The following is a 27,659-nucleotide window of genomic DNA, read 5'->3' as shown; positions in this document are numbered from 1 at the left end:
TCTTTTCACATGGAGAAAAATTCCAACACCCCATATGAGGCGGCCCCTTTCATTCTTTTGTGTATTATTAGCGCACCTCTCCTCTCTTCCTCCCGTGAGAAAGGAGGGTCCCTCCTTGCCGCCCCAAAGAAAAAGAAAAGAGGGGGCGTCCAAGAGTTGGACGCCCCAACATCCCACATGCATACCCCTCTTCCTCCTCTTCTTTTGGTATGTTTTCTAATTCTTTTCTTGCTGATTTTTAGATATCAAAGAAAGGTGTTTCTGCTGGTTATACAGTAGAAAATTAAAGAAAAAAAATTTTTTCCAAGGAGAGAAAGATCAAGAAAGAAGAAGGGTCATCTTTCTTGCGTGCAGCCTTGAAGAAGAAGGAGTTCTTCTTCCAGATTTTTTTTTATTTTTATTTAGATAAAAATCAGATTAGATCTAATTTTTAACATATAAATTTTAAAAAAAATACCAAAAAAAATTTGATTTGGGTTTGAGGCTTCTTGAAGTTTTAGATCAAGAAAGAAGATGGGTCTTCTTTCTTACGTGCAGCCTTGAAGAAGAAGGAGTTCTTCTTTCAGATTTTTTTTTATTTTTTTAAATAAAAATTAGATTAGATCTAATTTTTAATATATGGATTTAGAGAAAAAATATCAAAAAAAAATTTGATTTGGGTTTGAGGCTTCTTGAAGTTTTAGATCAAGAAAGAAGATGGATCTTCTTTCTTACGCGGCCTTAAAGAAGGAGTTCTTCTTCTAAATTTTTTTTCTATTTTTTTTCAAAATAAAAATTAAATTAGATATGATTTTTAACATAAAAATTTAAAGAAAAAATACTAAAAAAATTTGGTTGGATATTTGGGGCTTTCTTGAGTTCTTGATCAAGAAGAAAAAGGAAGAAGAAGAGAGAAGAACGGTTCTTCTCTTGAATTCTTCTTTTGGATTTTTCTGAATCTCAAGATTTTATATGATTTTCAATATGAGAAATTATTTTTGATCTGATTTTTATCATAAAAAATTAGAGAAAAAAAATTTCTCAAGGGCGTCAAAGAAAGAGAAAAAAGTTCTCTCTTATATATGAAAAATTGAGAAGAAAAGATTTTTCTCTTGATTTCTATTGTATAGATCAGATGCATGGATTTAGAAAGAAAAGAGAGGATCTCCTTATTCTTCAATTCCATCATGTTCCTCTCAAATCAGCTAATGGATGGTGTCTTCGTGAGCTAGCACTCTCGAGGTGATCGATCAGCACGAGGACTTCATGTGGATACCCGTAGAGGCCGGACGTGTGTGCGGTTGTCAAGCATCATAAAGAATCATCTACCATGAATTTTGGATGCGGTGATCTGCTACCCACACTCAGGTATGAGATTTTGATCTCAATTAATTTTTAGATGTAATCTAAATGTGAATTGGATATGATCTAATTACACTTAGATATGTTCAGTATATGCTGATTTTAGATTTCAGATGTACATACATGCATATTAGTTTATATCATAGATCCTATATGGTGATTTAAATTTGATCTAAGCATGCATTATAGATTAAATTGTTTAATCTTATGTAAAGATTGTAATAAATTATTTACTAATAGTTAGTAAATAGAGAAATAATTAATTAACAATATGATTATTAATTAACTCAATTTGATTGAGCAATAGAGATTGGATTAGATCTAATTGAATTGGATTCAATTAGAATGGCTTTGGATTAATTGGATGCAGCCCTATTGAATAACAGGGTTTATTCCAATTGATTTCAGAGATGCATGAATTTGAAATTATTCTCATTGAATATAATTCAATTAGTTTTATATAGGATTGGATTGGATCTAACCCTATTGAATAATAGGCTTGATTGGATCAAGCCTTAATATCAAATGAAGTACCTGATCTCCATCCTTGGATCAATAGGGTTTTAATCTAACTAATTCCTAATTGGGTTGGGGCCTAATTGGGCTAGGATCCAATTAGTTAGTTTGTTATAACTAATTTCTAAATTGGTTAGGATTGGATCCAAGGATTAGTTAGAGTTAGAACAAGATCTTGAATCCTATTGGGGAATAAGACTAAACCCAAACCCCATGTGATATTTATCTATGCGCCCCATTTCTTTTCACGTGGAGAAAAATCCCAACGCCCTATATGAGGTGCCCCTTTTATTCTTTCGTGTATTATTGGCGCATCTCTCCTCTCTTCCTCCCATAAGAAAGGAGGGTCCCTCCTTGGTTGCCACCCCAAAGAAAAAGAAAGGAGGGGGCGTCCAAGAGTTGGATGCCCCAACATCACACATGCATACCCCTCTTCCTCCTCTTCTTTTGGTATGTTTTCTAATCTTTTTTTATTAATTTTTAAACATCAAAGAGAGATGTATCTGCTGGTTATACAGTAGAAACTTGGAGAAGAAAAGTTCTTCCCAAGGAGAGAAAGATCAAGAAAGAAGAAGGATCTTCTTTCTTGCGTGCAGCCTTTTAGAAGGAGATCTTCTTTCAGATTTTTTTTTATTTTTTTTAGATAAAAATTAGATTAGATTTGATTTTTAACATATGGATTTAGAGGAAAAATATCAAAAAAAATTTGGTTTATGTTTGAAGCTTCTTGAAGTTTTAGATCAAGAAAGAAGATGGGCCATGAAGAAGAAGGAGTTCTTCTTTCAGATTTTTTTTAAATTTTTTTTAGATAAAAATTAGATTAAATTTAATTTTTAATATATAAATTTAGAGAAAAAATATCAAAAAAATTTGGTTTAGGTTTGAGGCTTCTTGAAGTTTTAGATCAAGAAAGAAGATGGATCTTCTTTCTTGCGCGCAGCCTTGAAGAAGGAGTTCTTCTTTTAGATTTTTTTTATTTTTTTTTAAATAAAAATTAGATTAGATCTAATTTTTAACATAAAAATTTGAAGAAGAAATATCAAAAAAATCTGGTTGGATGTTTGGGGCTTTCTTAAGTTTTTGATCAAGAAGAAAAAGGGAGAAGAAGAGAGAAGAACGGTTCTTCTCTTGGATTCTTTCTTGGATTTTTCTGGATCTCAAAATTTTATATTATTTTCAATATAAAAAGTTAGATTAGATCTGATTTTTATCATAAAAAATTAGAGAAGAAAAGTTCTTCTCAAGGGCGTGAAAGAAAGAGAAAAAGGTTCTCTCTTATACATGAAAAATTGAGAAGAAAGGGTTCTTCTCTTGATCTCTATTGTAGAGATCAGATGCATAGATCCAGAAAGAAAAGGAGAGGATCTCCTTATTCTTCAATTCCGTCATGTTTCTCTCAAATCAGCCAATGGATGGTGTCTTCACAAGCTAGCACTCTTGGGGAGATTGATCAGTACGAGGACTTCGTGTGGATATCCGTAGAGGTCGGACGTGTGTGCAGCTGTCAAGCATCATGAAGAATCATCTATCATGGATTTTGGATGAGGTGATCTGCTATCCGCACTCAGGTATGAGATTTTGATCTCAATTAATTTTTCGATGTAATCTATATTGAGAATAGTGTCCCAAAGCCAATCGTCAACCTGTTGACGGTTGTGCTCTTTCTTGTATTAGTATATGAATTATAAATAAATAAAAGTTATTTTGATATTTTTTCATCACAAATTGTTTCATCTTCTAATGAACTCCTATGTTGTGGTGAAGTCCTTAGGACTATTTAGACTCGACAAAGGAGGATTTGTCGTTTAGTCCTTAAACCTGTTTGCGACCAAATGATACGTTTTTACCAAGGACAACAATGTTTATCAAGCATAGGTCATTGTGTACCATATGGGTTGGTTGTCTTCTTAACCAAGGAGTGTGGAGACACTGGTATGGCATACAGGTGAGATGTAAGGGTACATCTGCACTGAACGTGACCGACTCCGGAGCTATTTCTACTGTCAAGATTTACTCCGATGGGATATGGGTATAACTGTCCCTCCGATCTGAGACCGCCACAGTGACTTGCAAGCAACTCACTGCACTTAGGCACTGGACTACTTGAATTTCTAATTCAGTGATGGAAGGCTGCTGGGTGTAGTCAAGTACTTGACTTGTCGGTGCGTGTGTCAAGATGGGATTGACCACTCCAGTTCAGGAGCTGTGTACGGTCGTGTTTCAATTTAGAAAAACCTTGGCCAGGGTAGTCTTAGTGAGGAGTCACAGGACTGTTTGAGTTGAGCACGATTCGGATGATCTGATCAGGGTTGACAGTTTAACCCTGAGTCGTCCTACACACAGGGGTCAAAAGGGATGAATTATACAGTAACCATATTCATGTAGGTCCTGAATGTTGCGATTGTGACTATTCGACCTATCCGAACGTCGGGTACCATTGCTAGATGGTCACTTCGATTAGTATAAGAATTGATTCCTGTGCTACTGGCTTAGGTTCGAACCTACGGGGTCACACACATTAGAGGTTCCTATCTGATCTGATGGCTGGTGAAGAGTCCCACTGGACTGGAACTCTTCGACCAAGAGTCCAAATACTCGGAGACTCTGTGATAGAGAATCAAGATTCTCTGATCACGAGTTCCACATATTTTGGGTACCGGGGTCAAAAGTTTCACTGATTTGAGATTCTTCGATCAAGATTTCATATCGATGGACTTTGATGTCCGATTTCCCATCGAATTTGGATTAAATATTTATGAGAGGTTTAATTAGTGATTTGATCACTAATTAACTCAATTTGATAGAGTAATTATTTTTGGATCAAGTCCAATTGAATTGGATTCAGTTGGGTTTGACCCGATTAGGTTAAGAGTTGACCTAATCGCCGAGGTGGTTTGGTCCTTGATCTGATCAGGGGTTGGCCTTAGTCAATTTCTAATTTGATTAAGATTTTATTGAGCCTATTTAAGCCTAATTGTGTTGGGTTTAACTGAGTCTAATTGTGCCTAACCTATTTTGATAAGGTTGGTTCAATTAAGTTGAAACCACCTTTTGAATTCTCTCTCTGTGCCACCTCACTCATCTGCGCCCATTTGAATTCACGAGAAATAACTTCTCATCAATTTTCTCCCATGCAGAAGCCTTCCCACGCCCTCCCTTGTCCGCCATTTATCTGGATAAAGATAAGTTAGTTGGCCATTCAAATTCTAAGGATGTTTGAATTTGAATGGGCAACCAACTCCATGCGCCACACCTCATCTTGTGCGCCACTTATTTTACACGAGAAAGAGTTTCTCATGTAAACTCTCCACGCACAAAGAACCCACGCCTCCTCTCTTCTCTCGCCCAGAGTGGATAAGGATGGGTTGGTTGGCATTTGAATTCAAATTCGATTTGAATTCAAGTGAGCAACCACCTAGCTTTATCCTCTCATGCGTTTAAGACGTGTCTTGCATTATTTTAAAAGAGAGAAGAAGGTGGGGTGTGCGTACGAGTGATCTGAGAGTGAAAAGTGGGTGTGAGGAAGCTTTCTGCATGGTTTTGAAAAGTTCAAAAATTTTGAGAGGAAAGAAAAGAAAGAGAGTGGGTGCAGGGTTTTCTGAGAGCACCCTAGGATTTCTGCCTAGGGTTCGGGAAGTGAGAAGGTGAGCTACGAGTGTTGTGAGTCCACCAAATTTTAGGGAGAGCTTCATCAACCTCTCAAGTACATCTGCTGATGATTCGAAGTATCCAAGAAATCGACAGATCAAGATCGAAGGAGTTCGATCAGCATCAGTCGTCGAAAAGGTTCTGCAACGAACTAGCATTCGTGAGGAGCCGATCAGACCGAAAGCTTCGTGTGGATGATCCGCAGAGGCCAAACACACTGTGTGGCTATATTACGATGATCAAACACTCTCGATGGTGATCAGATTACGACGATCGACTACCTGCACGAAGGTAATGTATTCTGAACACATAACAGTAAAATATTTACTGTACAAGTTTAAATTTCAAATTTAAATGCATGCTATATATATCATATTTAGATCCTTGTGTAGGATTAATATATATTAATTAATTATATTAATTAATAATTTTTACTGTAAAATTATAATTTTGAAAAAGTTTTAAAATTATCGTTTTACCCCTGCACTATTTTTTCTCACAAATGGTATCAGAGCAGGTTCTAAAATATGATATACATTTACATGCGTAGATTAAGTTGTAATCTAAAAGTTTAAATTTAAAATTTAAATTTAAAATTTAAATTTAAAATTTAAAATTCAAAATTTGAAATTTAAAATTCAAAATTCAAAATTTGAAATTTAAAATTCAAAATTCAAAATTTAAAAATTTAAAATTCAAAATTCAAAATTTAAAATTTAAAATTTAAAATTTAAAATTTATTTAAAATTTCAAATTTAAAATTCAAAATTTAAAATTCAAAATTTGAAATTTAAAAATTTAAAATTTAAAATTCAAAATTTAAAATTTAAAATTTAAAATTTAAAATTTAAAATTTAAAATTTAAAATTGATATATTTAGATATACTTGATCCAAGTAACAAGTAGTCTAATTGGTTGGTTGCCATGGTCATCCGATCATAGGAGAAAAATAAAGTTTAAAGGCCCTCTCCTCCCATTCGATGGGGTTCTCCTATGGCAGTAGGGGTGCCGATGCGATTATATCCCATACAGACGAAGTAGCGAAAGAACTTAATTGTAAAAGTTCAATTGTGAAATTTATCATGAATGTGTTAGATTAGATCTAAAGGAATATTCATGATTTATTTTGATTGAGTTATTTTCTGTTAAGTAATTAGCAATAGGTTTGCTGTTTATGAAATGTGCTGATCCGTTTGTGAAATGAGTCAATACATTTGGTGAATAGAAAATAAAACCTTTCAAATTTAAAAATTATTTTTGAAATGCCAAATTCTGACCCATCAGCTCAAATACTTAATTAAAAGAATTAAGTATTGTCTAGTTGGTCTAAAATTATGAATTAAGACCTAAGATAATTGCATAAACTTGTGGGTCAATGGGTTAGATGGATTAGGTCCATAATTGAGTTAGACCTAAGGTTAGCTTAAAGAAATGGACTAAATTAGAGTAATTGGTCAGATCTAATCAAAAGTTGAATTAGATTAGGTCAAGGACACCCTAGACTCAACTCCAATAGTTGTAGTTGAATGGGTCCATATCTTTAACTAGACCAAAATGGATTTAATTCATGGCTACGCGGTTGAACCCTATTTACTAAGTTTATCAAATTAAAACTAATGAACCGGTTGGTGTCTAAGGTAAGTTCGGCAGTTTGACCAGTGATTTTTAAGTGGGAGCTATTCGCATTGATTCGATCTCTGACGAGTTAATGGCATATCCTCACCACTGATCTCACTTACCTGACCAACCTGGTGAGTTAGATTTTGATTAGATCACTTGGTGATTAGGGCTCACCCATGTCATTAGGTAAATCAGTGTGACTGATTTAGGTGCTCCTAATGTCGGCTTTAATTAAATCCTTTTTAAGCTGATTTGGTGAAGTCAGTGGGAGGATTGAAATTGACTGATTAATTTCTTCTCTTCTATCCTTTAATAAAAATCCTCAAAAATTATTAGGTCCCTAAAAATGATTAAGTTATAGTGATAACTAAGTCATTACCTCCCATTAAGTGAGTGATAATGAGTCCATTAGTTTAATAATCACTGGAGGCCCAAAGGCCTGGTGCTTATTGACTAATGGAATTATCATTCATAATATGATCATTTGGTTGAGTCTTTCTGATGGTGGTCAGGTTGGCCGGCCAAAGTTGGGCCTGATTATTTATTGGTCAGATTCACCAAATCAAGTCATGTTAATGGTTGGACCTAACCAGATCTTTTCAGTGGAGGCCAAATCCTACTGATTAGGTTCTGGGGCAAAATTAATTACTAGAAGTTGTTTAGAGAAACAACTGGTTATGAACCTACCCATAGATGCACATGGGTTGACCAACCAAAGTTGGGCTCGTGTGTGGTCTGTGTGGATTCTAGTACCCACTAAGGAATTAAAGTAATTCCTCGAATTGGAGGTTGAGGCTATCAGTTCGTAAAAATACTGGGAGAAACTTTAGACTAAAGTCCAAGTCTTTAATATTAATAATTTATATACTAATAAAGGTCTGATTTTCCTTTATGCAGCTATGGCCACTACCCTATCGCTCCGATCATTATTAGATAATGACAAGCTCATGGGATCTAATTTTGATAGTTGGTATTGAAAATTGAAAATTGTCCTTGAGCATGGTGGATCCTTTATGTAGTAACGGATCCGACACCTGAGGAGCCAGCCCCGAACGCTAGAGGGACGGTCCGAGATACTTACCAGAAGTGGCTCAATGACCGTACCACCATTCGATGTATAATGCTGGCGGCAATGAATGATGAGTTCAGCCACAGGTTCGAGAATGCCCAGCCGCAGGAGATACTTCAAATATTGAATGACTCCTTTGGCACGCCTGACGATGTTGAAAAGCATAAAACTAGTTGTGCCATTTTCAATGTTCGGATGAGGGATGGGGCCTCAGTCACCGATGATGTACTGTACATGATCGAAATGATTGAGTGCCTAAGTAAACTTGGCTTTCCCTTGCACGAGCAGCTCGCTAAGGATGCGATCCTTAATTCTTTGCCCAAGTCCTTCCTCCCCTTCCTTACTCATTTTCGGATGACAAAGCCTACAGTGAACTACCACGGCTTGTTGGGGTTGCTGCAGAACTTTGAGAAGGACCACTAGCTCCATAAGGAGTCGGTGAATGTTGTGGGAGGGTCTTTTTCTGGTCGTCGATCCTTTAAGAAAAGGAAGAAGAACAAGAAGAAGAAAAATTATAAGAAGGTGCAGCCGCATGCTGGGACGTCTGCACAGGGTCAGACCAAGAAGCGCAAGCTTGATCAGAGCCAGGCAGAGTGCTTCTTTTGCAAGAAGTAGGGGCACTAGAAGAGGAACTGTCCTCTATACATTGCCTCCCTGGACCCGAACAAGCCGAAGAAAAAGCAAGGTAATTATATGATAACACCTTGCAACTTTTTCATTTGTGATACTACTGCCTGGGTATTGGATATCGGAAGCCCTTATCATATCTGTAATTCGATGCAGGGTCTGCAGGTCAGTAGGAGATTTGATGAAGGTGAGAGATTCCTGAACGTTGGAGATGGAAGCAAAGTTTCAGTTCTAGCTTTAGGAATCATGAACCTTGTAATCAACTCTCGTAAAGTAATTCTGAGTGAATGTTACTATTGTCCAAATTTTTTTTAAATATTATTTCTGTAGGCCTTTTGGCCATGTACAGTTATAAATTTTTAATAAAAGAAAATGTTTGTAATGTCATTTTGAATGGTGTTACAATGTTTGTTGGATAACTAAATAATGGAATTTACTTCCTATCACAGCCTGTTAATATGGTTCAAACCTCCGGTAAACGTCCTAGAATGGATAAAATATCAGAAGTCTACCTTTGGCATTGTAGGCTAGGTCATATCAATAAGAACAGGATAAACAGATTGGCTCAAGAAGAAATTTTTGAAGTTGGTGATTGTGAATCACTTCCAACCTGTGAGTCCTATCTTCTTGGGAAGATGACCAAGTCACCTTTTACTGGAAAAGATGAGCGAGCCAGTGAACTTTTGGGTCTGATACATTCTGATGTATGTGGACCCATGAGCTCAAGTGCAAGAGGTGGATATTTTTACTTCATAACCTTCACAGACGACCTATCGAGATATGGGTATGTCTACTTATTGGAGCATAAGTCGGAGTCGTTTGAAATGTTCAAACTATTTTGAAATGAGGTAGAAAAATAAACTAAGAAGTGTATTAAAATTCTTCGATCTGATCGAGGAGGTGAATACTTTTCCAATGAATTTTTGACATATCTTAGGGAGAATAGGATTCTCTCTCAGTGGACTCCTCCTGAAAAACCATAGCACAATGGTATGTCTGAAAGGAGGAATCGGACCTTGTTGGACATGGTTCGATCCATTATGGGGTTTGCTGATCTGTCGATCTTCCTCTGGAGATATACGCTCGAATCAGCTTGTTACCTTCTAAATAGGGTTCCAAGTAAGTCTGTAACCAAAATGCCATATGAGATATGGATAGGATGAAAGCTAGTACTCTCACACCTTAGGGTTTGGGGGTATCCGGCTTATGTTAAACGTTTAATTACGGACAAGCTTGGACTTAGGTTTGACAAGTATTATTTCATAGGGTATCCAAAAGAGACCAAAGGGTATTATTTCTACCTAGCTGATGAGCAAAAAGTGTTTGTCAGCCTTAAGGTAATCTTTTTGAAAAAGGAGTTCCTCGGTGAAGGGACTGTTGCCTCTAAGGTCGAACTTGAAGAAGTTCGACAGATGGAAAAATCGACACAAATTGCTAAACCTGAATCAGATTTGGTTAGATCAAATCCGGAGCCCATTGTTCCTGCACCCTTAAGGCGGTCTGGTAGAGTACCACGTCAACCGGACAGATACTATGATTTCTTGATCTGGGACAGCGATCTTGTCGAACTTGATGAAAATGATGAGGATCCGATCACCTACATGGATGCAATGCAGAGACCTGACTATGAGAAATGGCTAGAGGCCATGAAATTCGAAATGAAGTCCATGAAGGTCAATAATGTGTGGACATTGGTTGACCCACCCGAAGGAGTAAAACCCATAGGGTGTAAGTGGGTCTTCAAGAGGAAGAGGGGTGTAGACGAAAAGGTGGAGACCTATAAAGCCCGTATGGTTGCCAAAGGATATCGTCAACGTTATGGTATAGACTATGACGAGACATTTTCTCCTGTGGCAATGCTCAAATCCATTCAGATTATGCTTGCGATAGCTGCCCATCTGGACTATGAAATCTGGCAAATAGATGTGAAGACAGCTTTCCTAAATGGAGAGCTAGATGAAGAGGTGTATATGATACAACCTGAAGGGTTCACATCTACAGATGAGTCTAAGGTGTGCAGGCTACAGAAGTCTATTTATGGACTTAAGCAGGCATCCCGGAGTTGGAACATACATTTTGATAGGACGATCAAGACGTATGGCTTCGTTAAGAATGGAGAAGAGCCCTGTATTTATAAGTGGGCTAATGGTCCAGTAGTAGTATTTCTTGTATTGTATGTGGATGACATTCTCTTAATCGGGAATGATGTCCCTGCATTATAAAGAATAAAGATTTGACTATCGTCACAGTTCTCCATGAAGGATCTGGGAGAAGCTTCCTACATCCTAGGGATGAGGATCTATAGGGATAGATCTAAAAGGTTGCTTGGCTTATCCCAGTCCACATACATTGATACTATGCTGAAGAGGTTCAGCATGGAGAATTTCAAGAAAAGCTATCTACCGATAGATCATGAAATTTCTCTCTCGAAGAGGGATTGTCCGACAACACCTCAAGAGAGAGAGCGTATGGATAGAATTTCATAGGCTTCGGCAGTGAGATCTATCATGTACACCATGACATGTACATGACCAGATGTGACATACTCACTAGGGGTAGTGAGTAGATATCAATCTGATCCAGGAGAGAATCACTGGAAGGTTGTTAAAACTATCCTGAAGTATTTAAGAAATACTAAGGACCAGTGGCTTATTTATGGTGAATCGGATTTGAGACTTATAGGGTTTACAGACTCTAGTTTCCAGTCTGATCACGATGACAGTAAGAGTGTGTCAGAATTTATTTTTACCCTTAATGGAGGGGCTGTTTGCTGGAAGAGTTTCAAGCAGCACACTGTGGCTGATTCAGTTTGCGAGGCAGAGTATGTCGCTGCATCAGATGCTGCCAAAGAAGCGGTGTGGCTGAGAAAATTCATCACCGAGCTCAGAGTAGCACCCTCCCTTGTTGGTCCAGTTTTGCTCTATTGTGACAGCTTTGGAGCCATTGCTCAGGCGAAGGAACCGAAGGTACACCAGCGGACGAAGCATATTCTGCGCCGCTACCATCTCATCTGAAAAATCATGGATCGAGGTGACGTCGACCTTCAGAAGATCGACGAAAAAGAGAACTTGACCGACCCATTCACTAAAGCCATTACGGTGAAGGAGTTCGACAACTTCAAGTCGAAGATGGGTATTAGATACTGCACCGATTGGCTTTAGGCCAAGTGGGAGATTGTTGGGAATAGTATCCCAAAGCCAATCGTCAATCTATTGATGGTTGTGTTATTTCTTGTATTAGTATATGAATTATAAATAAATAAAAATTATTTTGGTATTTTTTCATCACAAATTATTTCATCTTCTAATGAACTCCTATGTTGTGTTGAAATCCTTAGGACTATTTAGACTCGACAAAGGAGGATTTGTCGTTTAGTCCTTAAACCTGTTCGTGATCAAATGATACGTTGTTACCAAGGACAACAATGTTTATCAAGCATAGGTTGTTGTGTGCCATATGGGTTGGTTGTCCTCTTAACCAAGGAGTGTGGAGACACTGGTATGGCATACAGGTGAGATGTAAGGGTACATCTGCACTGACCTTGACCGATTTTGGAGCTATTTCTGCTGTCAAGATTTGCTCCGATGGGATATGGGTATAACTGTCCCTCCGACTTGAGACCGCCATAGTGACTTGCAAGCAACTCACTGCACTTAGGCACTGGACTACCTGCATTTCTAATTTAGTGACGGAAGGCTGTTGGGTATAGTCAAGTACTTGACTTGTCGGTGCGTGTGTCAAGATGGGATTGACCACTCCAGTTCAGGAGCTATGTATAGTCATGTTTCAATTTAGCAAAATCTTGTCTAGGATAGTCCGAGTGAGGAGTCACAGGACTGTTTGAGTTGAGCATGATTCGGATGATCTGATCAGGGTTGACAATTTAACCCTGAGTCATCCTATACACAGGGGTCAAAAGGGATGAATTATACAGTAATCATATTCATGTAAGTTTTGAATATTGTGATTATGACTATTCGATCTATCCGAATGTCGGGTACCATTGCTAGATGGTCACTTCGATTAATACAAGAATTGGTTCCTGTGCTACCGGCTTAGGTTCGAACCTGCGGGGTCACACACATTAGAGGTTCCTATCTGATCTGATGGCTGGTGAAGAGTCTCACTGGACTGAGATTCTTCAACCAAGAGTTCAAATGCTCGAGGACTCTGTGATTGAGAATCAGGATTCTCTGATCACGAGTTTCACACATTTTGGGTATCGGGGTCAAGAGTCCCACTGGTTTAGGATTCTTCGATCAAGGTTTCATATCGATGGACTTTGATGCCCGATTGCCCATCGAATTTGGACTCAGTATTTATGAGAGATTTAATTAGTGATTTGATCACTAATTAACTCAATTTGATTATGTAATTATTTTTGGATCAAGTCCAATTGAATTAGATTCAGTTGGGTTTGACCCGATTAGGTTAAGAGTTGACCTAATCACCGAAGTGGTTTGGTCCCTAATCTGATCAGGGGTTGGACTTAGTCAAGTTTTGATTTGATTATAATTTTATTGAGCCTAATTAAGCCTAATTGTGTTGGATTTAACTTAGTCTAATTATGCCTAACCTATTTTGATAAGGTTGGTTCAATTAGGTTGAAACCACCTTTTGAATTCTCTCCCTGCGCCACCTCACTCATCTGCGCCCATTTGAACTCACGAGAAACAACTTCTCATGAATTTTCTCCCACGCAGAAGCCTTCCCACGCCCTCTCTTGTGCGCCATTTATCTGGATAAAGATAGGTTAGTTGGCCATTCAAATTCAAAGGATGTTTGAATTTGAATGGGCAACCAACTCCATGCGCCACACCTCATCTTATGCACCACTTATTTTACACGAGAAAGAGTTTCTCATGTAAACTCTCTATGCACAAAGAACCCACGCCTCCTCTCTTCTCTCGCTCAGAGTAGATAAGGATGGGTTGGTTGGCATTTAAATTCAAATTCGATTTGAATTCAAGTGAGCAACCACCTAGCTTTATCCTCTCACACGTTTAAGACACGTCTTGCATTGTTTTAAAAGAGAGAAGAAGGTGGGGCATGCATACGAGTGATCTGAGAGTGAAAAGTAGGCGTGAGGAAGCTTTCTGTGTGGTTTTGAAAAGTTCAAAAATTCCAAGAGGAAAGAAAAGAAAGAGAGTGGGCGCAGGGTTTTTTGAGAACACCCTAGGATTTCTGCCTAGGGTTCGGGAAGTGAGAAGATGAGCTACGAGTGTCGTGAGTCTACCAAATTTCAGGAAGAGCTTCATCAACCTCTCAAGTACATCTGCTGACAATTTGGAGCATCCGAGGAATCGATAGATCAAGATCGAAGGAGTTCGATCAGCATCAGCCGTCGAAAGGGTTCTGCAACGAACTAGCATTCGTGAGGAGCCGATCAGACCGGCAGCTTCGTGTGGATGATCCGCAGAGGTCAGACATACTGTGTGGCTGCATTACGATGATCAGACCCTCCCGACGGTGATCAGATTACGGTGATCGACTACCCGCACGAAGGTAATGTATTCTGAACACATAACAGTAAAATATTTACTGTAGAAGTTTAAATTTTAAATTTAAATGTATGCTATATATATCATATTTAGATCCTTGTGTAGGGTTAATACATGTTAATTAATTAGATTTATTAATAATTTTCATTGTAAAATTATAATTTTAAAAAAATTTTAAAATTATCGTTTTATCCCTGCACTATTTTTTCCCACAATCTAAATATGAATTGGATATGATCTAATTACACTTAGATATGTTCAGTATATGCTGATTTTAGATTTCAGATGTACATACATATATATTAGTTCATGTCATAGATCCTATATGGTGATTTAGATTTGATCTAAGCATGCATTATAGATTAAATTATTTAATCTACAAATGCTCCACTATAAAATTTTAAAAATGTATGCACATCACCCACCACGCTTCTCTTATATTAGAACGATTCCAACTCTATCCATCAAGGATCATCGATCATCAAGACGGCACTCAGTGAGTCTTACCATCCATCAATGATACCTAACAGTATGTAATAATAATCCAGCAGAATAAAATATTGAACATCTAGATGTAGTTACCATATAATTCGATCCTTTTATCATGAGTCTCGACAAGATGGAGGTCATAGATAACTCATCAAACTTTATTACTTGTCATATGTAATATTTAATCGATTCGTATTCATACATAAAATCTTATGAAAATTCTTTTCTATCATTCACTCTGCTATGATCATGATCTTCTGAACTCAGTCTCATGAATAACATAGGACTACTTCTTATCTATCAAGATCGATGATCCCATGTAGATGCACATCCTACTCCTACAACGAACCTACTGTTGCCAACATACACTGCAAGATTTTGAATGGCTAGATAACCAAATATTTGTGTAGTCAAACTACAGCAGTCCCATTATGAATAGCCGAGGCACCACAGGTCTAATAATTACTCATACCATTGCAGCATCGAGTATGTCACTGACGAGTGGATAGACATCCATATGACTACTCATGTTGATCACGCTCGGTATCATTATTCTCTAACAATCATCTGCATTCTCGTTCCAGGTCTTTACACTGTAGACTCGGGACTCGTCTATCTAGAAAAAAAAATGATCTATGTACCAATCTTAATGTATCAATTACCGTGCTCGTGATGATCCATCGATCGAAAGCATTTAGGAATTAATCACTAATGATATATATCTCAAATTCTCAACTCTTGAGAATATGTGTCATATCCTATTAATTCTTTGGACGATTCATGGACACATGACTCTACATGAATGAAAATTAACCCTATTTATCTTATTTAATTACAAAACTATGCCACTAAAAAGGTTACATGTGTCTGCTAACTTGGCTTCTAGGATATACATCTAACACTAACAACTTCTGATTTATAAGTTAGTGGATAGATTCCTTATCCTAACGGTCTATTGGGTGCAGACACAGTGGCCTACGACTCCACCTCTATATAAAGAGGTAACTAGGGAACCATCAAGGTAAGCTTTTACTTCAGAAAGAGAACACCTTTTGCACTCTGGCCCTTCTCCTCTCTCTCTCCGACTGACTTAAGCATCAAAGGATTCTTCGTCGAAGAATTCCTAATATACGTGGACTTTTCTTACAGATCTATGATGGTTTTCGATGCTTGAACCATCTTCCGTCTTCGACCATATCAGCTTCAATCAGAGTATTGCAGCAACAATATTGATATACCAATATATATATATATATAAAGTTTCTATAAAATCTCGTATTGCTCTTCTAAGAGTGATGTATCAGCCATGTATGCGTCACCCCCAAAGAAAGGCAACGTTGAGAATTCAAAGATCGATCCTAAATACCGACTGTCAACATTGGCATTGGCCCATAATACCCCTCTTTATAGAGAAATTATTATCTATCCCCTGTGCACCACATGCTTGTGCATTCAGCTAGCAACAGTCACTGGTTCTTTTAGCGCTATTAATCAAGTATATATCTTGATGTATCATGATAGAAATTACTGATCACGGTTGGCTTCGTGCATGAATGTGTCCTTATATACGGACAATAATTTCTTCCTTTTATGCCCACCATGTAAGGGAGAATTATCGGTTGACCGCAATCACTAGCTCGGTGGAAGGAGTACTTTTCCAGAATAATACAAAAAAAAAATTTTTTTACCAAAATATATCAAAAAGAAACTTATTTACCAAACTAATGCAAAAGGTAAAAACGCCATTTTGAATGGCGTTTTTTCCCCTTCCACGTCAGCCCCCATTTCCACGGTGGCATCGTCCCAAAAAAAAAAAAAAAAACATGAAGAAACGCCATTTCGAATGGCGTCTTTAAAAATGCCATTTTGAATGGCGTTTCTAAAAACGCCATTGAAAATGGCGTTTTCCAATTTTCCCACCCAAAAATAAAGGAAAAAATCGTGGGAAAATAGAAAATTTTATTTTTTAAAATTTAAAATTAGTAAATAAATTAAAATTTTAATTTGGATTGAAATTTAAAATATAAAGATTTTAATTTATAATTCATTAAAAAAATTAATTTAGATTTTTTATTTCAAATTTTTTTTAAAAGATGTCAAAAAAAATCTTAAGAAAAAAAAAATTATCATAGAAAATAAAAAAAAGAGAAAGAAATATCAAAGAAATAAAAATTTGAAATTTAATTGAACAACATCATTCGAAATATTTGTCTTAAAAATTTTTTTTAAAAAAATTTGAAGTAATCAAAGAAAAAAAATTATAATTGAAAATTAAAAAGAAATAAAATTTTAAAGATTAATTGAAATAAAAATATTATTTCAAATTACTTTCGGAAATTAGAAATAATTTATTTTAAAAAAATTAAAAAAAAATTTAAAAATAGGGTTAAAAAATTTTATTAAAACATAAAGAATTGAAAAAAATAGAAATTATAATTGTAATTGAAGAACAAAGTTTATAATTTTTAATTTTAAGAAATAAGAATTATAATTATAAATGAAATTAAAAATTATATTTTAAATAACTAAATTAATTTAAATATAAAATGCCATTTTGAATGGAAAATTTGAAAATTTTGTTTTTTAAAATTTGAAATTAGTAAATAAATTAAAATTTTAATTTTGATTGAAATTTAAAATATAAAGTTTTGAATTTGTAATCATTAAAAAAATTAATTTAGATTTTTTATTTCAATTTTTTTTTAAAAGATGTCAAAAAAAATCTTAAGAAATAAAAAAAAAATTATCATAGAAAATAAAAAAAAGGAGAGAAAGAAAATGAAAGAAATAAAAATATTATTTCAAATTACTTTCGAAAATTAAAATTAATTTATTTTAAAAAGATTCATAAAATTTTTAAAAATAGGGTTAAAAAATTTTATAAAAATATAAAGAATTGAAAAAAATAGAAATTATAATTGTAATTGAAGAACAAAGTTTATAATTTTTAATTTTAAGAAATAAGAATTATAATTGTAAATGAAATTAAAAATTTTATTTTAAATAACTAAATAAATTTAAATATAAATTTTTAAAAAATATTTTAAATAAAAGAAAAAAAATACTAATAGAATATCAAAAAGATAAAAATGAAAAAAAACTAAAATTAAAATTTAAAAAAATAGAAATTATAAATTAGATTAGAAAAAATATATCATAAAAGAATAAAATTAAATTAAATTAATTATAATTTCTTTGTTAGGGTATTTTATAAATGTGACTTAAAAAAAGTAAATTTGAAATAAATTTTGATAAAAAAATACATTAAAAAGTTAAAAAATGATGAAAAGTTAAAAAGTTAAAAAGTGAAAATTTTTAAAAAGTCCCCAAAAATAAGAATTAAAAATTAAAAACTAAAAAAAAATTTTAATGTTTAATTGAAATAAAAATATTTTTTAAATATATTTTATAAGAATAAAATTAATTTAATTAAAAAAATTTTCAAATAAAATTTAAAAATGACCTAAAAAAATTTCATAAAAAGATAAAGAATTGAAAAAAAATAGAAATTTTTAAATAATCAAAGAACAAGAATTATAATTCAAAATTTAAAAGAAATAAAATTTTAAATATTAATGGAAATAAAAATATTATTTCAAATTACTTTCGGAAATTAAAAATAATTTTAAAAAATTGTAATTATAAATTTTAAAAAAATTTAATTTTAATTTAAATTAAAAATTATCATTTAAATTATTATTTTTATTATTTAATTTAATTTATTTATTAAAAGATTAGAAATAATAATTAAAGAAATAAAAAAAAAAAAGGAAAAACGCCATAGAGAATGGCGTTTTCCCCCCCATACCCTTTTTCCCCTCTCCTTCTTCCTTTTCCCTCTTCTCCTTCTCCTCTTCTCCCTTCTCCCTTCTCCCTTCTTGATCTTCTCCGGCGTCTCTCCGGCGGCACGGCGGCAACGCGGCACGGCGGCACGGCGGCGACGTCTCGGCGGCGGTGAGCTCTTCCCGCCTCTCTCTCCATCTTCCTCTTTCTCTCTCCCTCTTCCCCTCTCTCTCTTTTTCTCATGCCGGCGGCGGGCCGTGCGTCCCGGCGGCGGGCCGCGCATCACGGCGGTGGCTCCCGGCCCCCTCCTCTCTCTCTCTTCCTCTCTCTCTCTCTTCCTCTCTCTCTCCCTTGTCCGTGGCCACCGGCCACAGACGGCCGGCGGCGGGCCGCGCGTCCCGGCGGTGGCTCCTGGCCCCCTCCTCTCTCTCTCTTCCTCTCTCTCTCCTTTCTCCGTGGCCGCCGGCCACAGACTGCCGGCGGCGGGCCGCGCGTCCCGGCGGCGGGCCGCGCGTCCCGGCGGCGGGCCGCGCGCCCCGGCTGTGGGTCCCGCATCCCGACGGTGGCCCCGGCCCCCTCCTCTCTCTCTTCCTCTCTCTCTCTTCCTCTCTCTCTCTCCCTTCTCCTTGGCTGCCGGCCACAGACGGCCGGCGGTGGGCCGCGCATCCCGGCGGCGGGTCCCGCGTCCCGACGGCGGGTCCCGCATCCCGGCGGTGGCCCCCGGCCCCCTCCTCTCTCTCTTCTTCTCTCTCTCTTCCTCTCTCTCTCCCTTCTCCTTGGCCGCCGGCCACAGACGGCCGGCGGCGGGCCGCGCGTCCCGGCGGCGGGTCCCGCATCCCGGCGGTGGCCCCCGGCCCCCTCCTCTCTCTCTTCCTCTCTCTCTCTCCCTTCTCCTTGGCCGCCGGCCACAGATGGCCGGCGGTGGGCCGCGCGTCCCGACGGCGGGTCCCGCATCCCGGCGGTGGCCCCCGGCCCCCTCCTCTCTCTCTTCTTCTCTCTCTCTTCCTCTCTCTCTCCCTTCTCCTTGGCCGTCGGCCACAGATGGCCGGCGGCGGGCCGCGCGTCCCGGCGGCGGGCTGCGCATCCCAGCGGCGGGTCCCGCATCCCGACGGTGGCCCCCGGCCCCCTCCTCTCTCTCTTCTTCTCTCTCTCTCCCTTCTCCTTGGCCGCCAGCCACAGACGGCCGGCGGCGGGCCGCGCGTCCCGGCGGCGGGTCCCGCGTCCCGGCGGTGGCCCCCGGCCCCCTCCTCTCTCTCTCTCTCTTCCTCTCTCTCTCCCTTCTCCTTGGCCGCCGGCCACAGACGGCCGGCGGCGGGGCGCGCCTCCCGACGGCGGGGCCCACATCCTGGCGGCGGGCCCCGCATCCCGACGGTGGACCCCGGCCCCCTCCTCTCTCTCTTCCTCTCTCTCTCCCTTCTCCTTGGCCGGCCACAGACGGCCGGTGGCGGGCCCCCCCGGCGGCGGGCCCCGCGCCCTCTTCTCTCTCTTCTTCTCTCTCTCCCTTCTCTTCGGTTGCTGGCCACAGACGGCCGACGGTGGGCCCCGCACCCCGGTGGCCAAGGTGGGCCCGCACCCCGATGGCGGTCCTCGGCCCCGCCTCTCTCGGTGGGGCCGCATGCCCTGACGGCGGGCCCCGCGTCTCGACGGTGGGCCCAGACGGTCGGTGGGGCCGCATGCCCTGAAGGCGGGCCCCGCATGGTGATGGCTCCGATGCGATGGGTTGCGATGACGGTGGGGTCCATGGATTCTGACGTTCGTTTTTTTTTTATCTCATTAATTTATTTTTATTTTTATCTTTATTTAATTAGATTCAATTGTATTTTAAATTTTTAAATATATTGCATTTCATGAAAACGTAGACCCGTCAATTGATCAATGTATAATATTCTACGTTATCCGTATAAAATATATATAAAATATATATTTTTATATGGATATCGTAAAATACATACATTGGTCAATTGATTGTCCAGTTTGGACAGTTTGGGAATTGCATTTAATTTTATAGATAATTACATTATTCGAATGATATGCGGAGGGTTCGAGAGAAATTTCGGACAGTATTTTTCTTTAGTTCTCCTCACACATTTTGAGTCGTGTGGGGAGAACTAAGGGGAAATGCTGCTGAAATTTCTTTCGATCCTTTTTGCGTATCGTTTGATTAATGTAATTAATCTATAGAATTAATGCAATTCCCGAATGGGATAGGATCTATCTGTACCTATTTGTTGATGATATGATGCATGTATCATGTAAATTTTTTCAATTGTATTTTAAATTTTTAAATATATTGCATTTCATGAAAACGTAGACCCGTCAATTGATCAATGTATAATATTCTACGTTATCCGTATAAAATATATATGAAATATATATTTTTATATGGATATCATAAAATACATACATTGGTCAATTGATTGTCCAGTTTGGACAGTTTGGGAATTGCATTTAATTTTATAGATAATTACATTATTCGAATGATATGCGAAGGGTTCGAGAGAAATTTCGGACAGTATTTTTCTTTAGTTCTCCTCACACATTTTGAGTCGTGTGGGGAGAACTAAGGGGAAATGCTGCCGAAATTTCTTTCGGTCTTTTTTGCGTATCGTTTGATTAATGTAATTAATCTATAGAATTAATGCAATTTCCGAATGGGATAGGATCTATCTGTACCTATTTGTTGATGATATGATGCATGTATCATGTAAATTTTTTCAATTATATTTTAAATTTTTAAATATATTGCATTTCATGAAAACGTAGACCCGTCAATTGATCAATGTATAATATTCTACGTTATCCGTATAAAATATATATGAAATATATATTTTTATATGGATATCGTAAAATACATACATTGGTCAATTGATTGTCCAGTTTGGACAGTTTGGGAATTGCATTTAATTTTATAGATAATTACATTATTCGAATGATATGCGGAGGGTTCGAGAAAAATTTCGGACAGTATTTTTCTTTAGTTCTCCTCACACATTTTGAGTCGTGTGGGGAGAACTAAGGAAAAATGCTGCCGAAATTTCTTTCGGTCTTTTTTGCGTATCGTTTGATTAATGTAATTAATCTATAGAATTAATGCAATTCCCGAATGGGATAGGATCTATCTGTACCTATTTGTTGATGATATAATACATGTATCATGTAAATTTTTTCAATTGTATTTTAAATTTTTAAATATATTGTATTTCATGAAAATATAGACCCATCAATTGATCAATGTATAATATTCTACGTTATCCGTATAAAATATATATGAAATATATATTTTTATATGGATATCGTAACACATACATTGGTCAATTGATTGTCCAGTTTGGACAGTTTGGGAATTGTATTTAATTTTATAGATAATTATATTATTCGAATGATATGCGGAGGGTTCGAGAGAAATTTCGGACAGTATTTTTCTTTAGTTCTCCTCACACATTTTGAGTCGTGTGGGGAGAACTAAGGGGAAATGCTGCCGAAATTTCTTTCGGTCTTTTTTGCGTATCGTTTGATTAATGTAATTAATCTATAGAATTAATGCAATTCCCGAATGGGATAGGATCTATCTGTACCTATTTGTTGATGATATGATGCATGTATCATGTAAATTTTTTGTAATGATAAAGTAATTAATAATATTAAATATTTTAATCTTGATTTTATTGTAGGTTTTTTTGAGAAAATGGCCAGTACTCGAGTTCGTGTTTTATTGTATTATGATGGCATGATACAGAATAATGATCAAACTGATGTGCAGTATAGTCACCCTGCAAATCGGATGATTAGAATATCTTCATCATTATCACGTCAAGAATTATTGGATCATTTATACAGCAGTATTCCTGTAGACAAAGAAAAATATGAAATAAAATTGAAATGGAGATCTCCTAATCTGTCGGGACAGTTAATGCAGAGTAAATATATCTTGGTTCCAATTGATGACGATGATGATGTCGAAGAAATGCTGACCTTTCCTTTAAAATATTCAGATTGTCGATTTTTAGAATTATATATTGAAAAAGCAGATGTACCAAGCTTTGGATATCATAGTCGGTTTTTAACTCAAGCTGTTCAAACCGATAGTGTTGAGGCCGGTTTTGCAGAACAATATTTCACTACTGCCGGTCCTAGCTGTCCAATTATTCCAAGTGCTGTGATGACTTCTCCTGTGTCTTCTGCTATGGTGACTTCTCCTTTGGTACAAGTAGTGGTAAGTGCGGGAGACGACACTCATATAGAAAATGATGATTGGGTAGTCGGAGGAATAAATTCTGATAGTCTGGGTTTTGAGTCAGATGAAAATGAAGATGAAGACAGTTGGATGGATGAGGACAGTAGCAGTAATGACGATGATGATGAAGATGAGAATGATGATGAAGATGTTCAAGCTAATATTAATGTGGAAGAATCTCAATCTCGTTTGCACGAACCTCCATAATATTTTAATGATATAAATTTAGATGATGGTGGTTGTGTTAGTGCTGGTCGAAGATTGAATTCTGACAATCAATTTTGGGACTCTTCGATGACTGAATTTTCTAAAGGTTTAATGTTTGAGAGTAAAGATGATGTAAGGAGAGCTGTTGATCTTTATCACATTATGAAGCATCGGACATACAATGTAGTTCAGTCGCATTCGAAATTATGGTCCGTACGATGCGCATCATCAGATAATGTTCAGCATTGTAAATGGAGGCTTCGTGCTGCATTGTTGAAAAAACATGGATATTTTCAAATCACAAAATATGAGGGTCCTCACACTTGTTTGTTTACGGGATTGAGTCGAGACCACAAACATATCAGTGGAAAAATGATTAGCACATTAGTCCGACATATTGTTGAGAAAGATCCCGGTGTTAAAGTTGAAGCTATTGTGACAGCCGTTAATGATCAATTTCAATATACAGTATCATACAGGAAAGCATGGTGTGGAAAGCATAAGGCATAGGTTGATATTTATGGAGAATGGGAGCCATCTTATGCTAAATTACCTTATTATATGGCTGCACTTCAAAATGCAAATCCTGGTACAGTTGTTTCATGAAATTTTTTTCAATCTCTGAATTCCAATGTTCGTGTTTTAAATTATATTTTTTGGGCTTTCGAACCATCTATTCAGGGTTTTATGCACTGCCGTCTTGTAATTAGCATTGATGGCACGCACTTGTATGGTAAATTTAAAGGTAAGCTGTTAATTGCAACAGGCATTGATGCAGAGAATGGGATATTTTCATTAGCATATGCAATTGTCGATGAGGAAACGACTGCAAGTTGGAGTTGGTTTCTTTTCCAGCTCAGAACACATATCGTTAAAGATAGAAATGGAGTATGCTTAATTTCTGACAGGAATTCAGGTATATTAAATGCCATAGCAGATGAGTCTATTGGATGGAGTCCACCACGTGCCTATCATCGATACTGTTTAAGACATATCTGCAGTAATTTCAACACTCATTTTAAAAATGTGCAGCTGAAAAGAGCAGTATGGCAAGCAGGAAGTGCTCATCAAGTTCGTAAATTCAATTTTATCATGGGCAGAATTAGAACAGTGAATGAAGAAGCTTGGAGCTGGTTGTCCGAGATAGAAAAGGACAAGTGGACATTGGCACATGATGATGGTCTACGCTATGGTGTTTTAACTACAAATTTGTCGGAGATTTTTAACAGTGTTTTACGAGGAGCTAGAAATGTGCCAATTACAGCTTGTGTTCAACTGACATTTTATCGTCTTGTCAAATATTTCAATACGAGGCATGCCCAAGCCTTGAGATATGTAGAGGAGAATCAAAATAATCTTTTTACTCCTCATGTTGCAATTAAAATTGCTGAAGATCAAGTTAAGGCTAATCAGCACCGAGTAACAGCATTCAACCTTCAAAGAGGTATATATGAAGTGCTTACGAGAAGAGCAGGCGGAGGACTACGAGGTGGAGGAAATTGTCATACTGTTACATTAGCTGAAAGAAAATGTTCATGTGGAAAGTGGAGCACGTACAAATATCCATGTTCACATGTTTTAGTTATGTGTCAAGAAATTGCTGTACATTTTAGTGGTTTTGTGGATGATGCATATACAATTACAGCATATATGAATGCTTGGAGCGGTAATTTCAATCCACTTCCACATGAAGATTATTGGATGCATACACGTATGTTCAAATGTATGCCTGATCATCATCGTTTGAGACCGAAGCAGAAAGGTAGACCAAAGTCAATGAGACTACGAAATGAGATGGATGATAGGCAAATAAGAAATAAGAATCACTGTGGTATTTGTAGGGAACAGGGTCATGATCGTCGTCGCTGTCCTAGGATATTTCAACATACTTCAACTTCAAGCAGCGGAAGAAATTGAAAGCTTCGTAAATTTATTTTTGTCATTGTTTTATGAATTACTGTGACATTGTATTTGAATTTACGTGTGTAATATGTTGGGATGAACTGAATTTTGTGTTTAAGTTGTATTGTGTGATAATATTGTATTTAAAAAAAAAAAATAAAATATATTGTCTTATTTTTTTTAATATATCCGTGATAATATTGCTTGAGACAGCGTATTATGGCTTACGATCCACGATATCCCGGTCCTCGAGACAGCAGTATTCTTACATTGCAGGAGCATCATCGATCGCAGACTATTTTAGATGGCGGCGTAAGCATTACAATCTTTTTTACTCTTTAAATTTTTATTTTAAAAATCATATACGTTATCTAATTATTATATTTTATTGCAGGAGTCCAGACATCTTCGTCTACGACGATCCGATGCAGATTTCTGGAGGACAGAGGATATCCCAGATAGAGTGTTAGATTATTTACGATATCTGGGATTTTATGGAGTATATCGGATCGGTCGTATACAGATGGACGTTGGTCTTATTACTGCTTTGCTTGAGAGATGGCGTCCAGAGACACACACATTTCATCTTCCATTTGGTGAGGCGACCATCAGTTTACAGGATGTCAGCATCCTTACTGGACTACCAGTTGATGGAGATCCAGTTACCGGAGTTGATCCCGCACTTACCATTCCGGAGTGGCAGGCTTTGTGCTTCCGATTGTTAGGGTTTGAGCCCGACGCATATTTTTTCGATCATTCACGACTCAGGATTGAGTGTTTGGATGATCGTTATCGTCATTTTCATATTGCGGATGATGCACCGGAGGAGATGGTGCAGCAGTATGTTAGGGGTCAGGTGCTGCGATTATTAGGTGGTGTCCTGTTACCTGATACTTCATCGAATAAGATGAAGTTGATGTTTTTGCCATTATTAGAGGATTTAGACTTCGCTCATCGACTCAGTTGGGGCAGTGCAGTACTAGCTTGTCTATATCGAGCTATGTGTCGGGGTTCCTATGCTGATCAGAGCGAGATTGGCGGTTATCTTGTATTATTACAGGTATGTGAATTAAAATTTTTTATTTTTAATATTTAATTATATTTGATATTGAATATATTATTTATTTAATTTTTGAAATTTGCAGATTTGGGTATGGGAGCGTATGCCGACTATCAGTCCATTACGACGACAGTTGCTCGAGATGCCATCAGAGCAGCAGGATCCTGATGTTCCATTCAGACTAGACGGACCATTAGGATACAGGTATCGAAATATTATTTTTTTATTTAAATTTTTTTATTTTAAATTTATTTAATATTAGTACATTATGAAACAGATGGAACGTTGCATTCAACGTTCATCACGTATCGACAAGAGTGGCACGGGTTTATAGGTGCCAGTTGGATACATTAGTTGATACATCTAGACGGGTAAATTTTAAATTTTTTACAAATATCAATTTACAGTATTCATAATCTATTATAATTTTTTACTAATTTTTTTTTATTTTAACTATATTATATCAGTTTTTGTGGGAGCCATATACAGATGGGATATTGGCTATACTGCCGCAGATGTGTACAGTTGGACACGACATATGGACTGCTAGGGTGCCGCTTATTTGTTTTGATGTGGTAGAGTGGCATCTTCCCGATCGTGTCCTGCGGTAGTTTGGTCAGATTCAGGGCATCCCAGAGCAGTTTGATACCAGTCAGGGACTTCATCGTATTGATCGACGAGGGAGAGCTCGTATCGACTGGCGTATCAGACATGCACAGTACATCGATATTTGGGATGCACGTCGAGATCACATTGTTCATGGTGATCCTATTTTGAGAGGCCGTTCATATACTGATGACTACATGGCTTGGTTTTTTAGCATTACGGTGCGAGTCATTGGACAGTCTCAGTATGCAGTTTCTGGATACGAGGGCGAGAGTTCTACTGTACGTCTTTTGGTAAGATTACGAAAATTACTTCATGTTATTTGTGTTATATTTTTGTTTTATATTGTACACTATACTGATTGTTTTATACTAACTGTTCTATTTTTATTTTATAGACTGATTCTGTGTCGGAACTCGTATTGGACACTCGTCGTGCTTTATCTACGACTGATGAGGACGAGCGGATTCAGATACTGCGGGAGATGGAGAGAACAGGTTCCGAAACATTGGGGGCGATTGGTGTTGATCCACATACCTGTGCGCCTTGGTATGGAGCAGTTCGGGCGCCAGATATGAGTTATACGCCGTCACCATATGCTTCACATATGCCATCACCGCATATTCCGCATATGTCATCATTCGATGCTGCACAGATGCCACCGCCTTTTCATCCACAGATGGCAGCATCTTCTTCGTCCTACATCCCCCAGATGCCATCACCGGGTACCAGTTGGCCACATGAGTATGATACTTTTTTTTCAGGTCCATCCGTGTATCCAGATGAGAGAGTTGAACGGGTCTCTCAGTCCGTAGATGATCCGACAGCATCAGTTATTCCTGAGCAGCATGATCAGCAGATCTCCTCCACTGATATAGGAGAGGAGCCATCACAGCAGGAGCAGCCGGCGAGGACCTTCCTGAGAAGGTCCAAGCGACCACGGGCGCCGCGACGTCCTTGTGGGACTTAGTCTTTGTTGTATTTGTATTTAGTATTTTTACATTTTTGTTGTACTATTTTTTTTGATATATTTAACATTTTGATTCTATTGAATAA

General features: G+C 37.5%; 1 protein-coding gene across 1 annotated transcript; it reads left to right on the top strand.

Moving 5' to 3' along the window:
* On the top strand, window positions 1–27,659 carry LOC140854715 (serine/threonine-protein phosphatase 7 long form homolog). Its single transcript, XM_073250777.1, has 8 exons — window positions 1–207; window positions 1,185–1,347; window positions 25,151–25,249; window positions 25,332–25,997; window positions 26,083–26,201; window positions 26,275–26,368; window positions 26,465–26,896; window positions 27,001–27,659. The coding sequence occupies exons 3-7, from the start codon at window positions 25,157–25,159 to the stop codon at window positions 26,606–26,608; spliced, it is 1,116 nt and encodes a 371-aa protein (XP_073106878.1). The 5' UTR covers window positions 1–207; window positions 1,185–1,347; window positions 25,151–25,156; the 3' UTR covers window positions 26,609–26,896; window positions 27,001–27,659.

The sequence above is a fragment of the Elaeis guineensis genome, chromosome 1, assembly GCF_000442705.2.
Source record: "Elaeis guineensis isolate ETL-2024a chromosome 1, EG11, whole genome shotgun sequence".
Classification (NCBI taxonomy): domain Eukaryota; kingdom Viridiplantae; phylum Streptophyta; class Magnoliopsida; order Arecales; family Arecaceae; genus Elaeis; species Elaeis guineensis.
Note: the sequence above shows the minus strand (reverse complement) of the source record. Positions and strands in the feature narration are given on the sequence as shown.

Coding starts and splice junctions, on each gene's coding strand:
- LOC140854715 (XM_073250777.1), top strand. CDS start 25,157: ATGGCTTACGATCCACGATATCCCGGTCCTCGAGACAGCAGTATTCTT. Junction 26,202..26,274: donor GACGGACCATTAGGATACAG/GTATCGAAATAT, acceptor ATTATGAAACAG/ATGGAACGTTGCATTCAACG. Junction 26,369..26,464: donor TAGTTGATACATCTAGACGG/GTAAATTTTAAA, acceptor ATATTATATCAG/TTTTTGTGGGAGCCATATAC.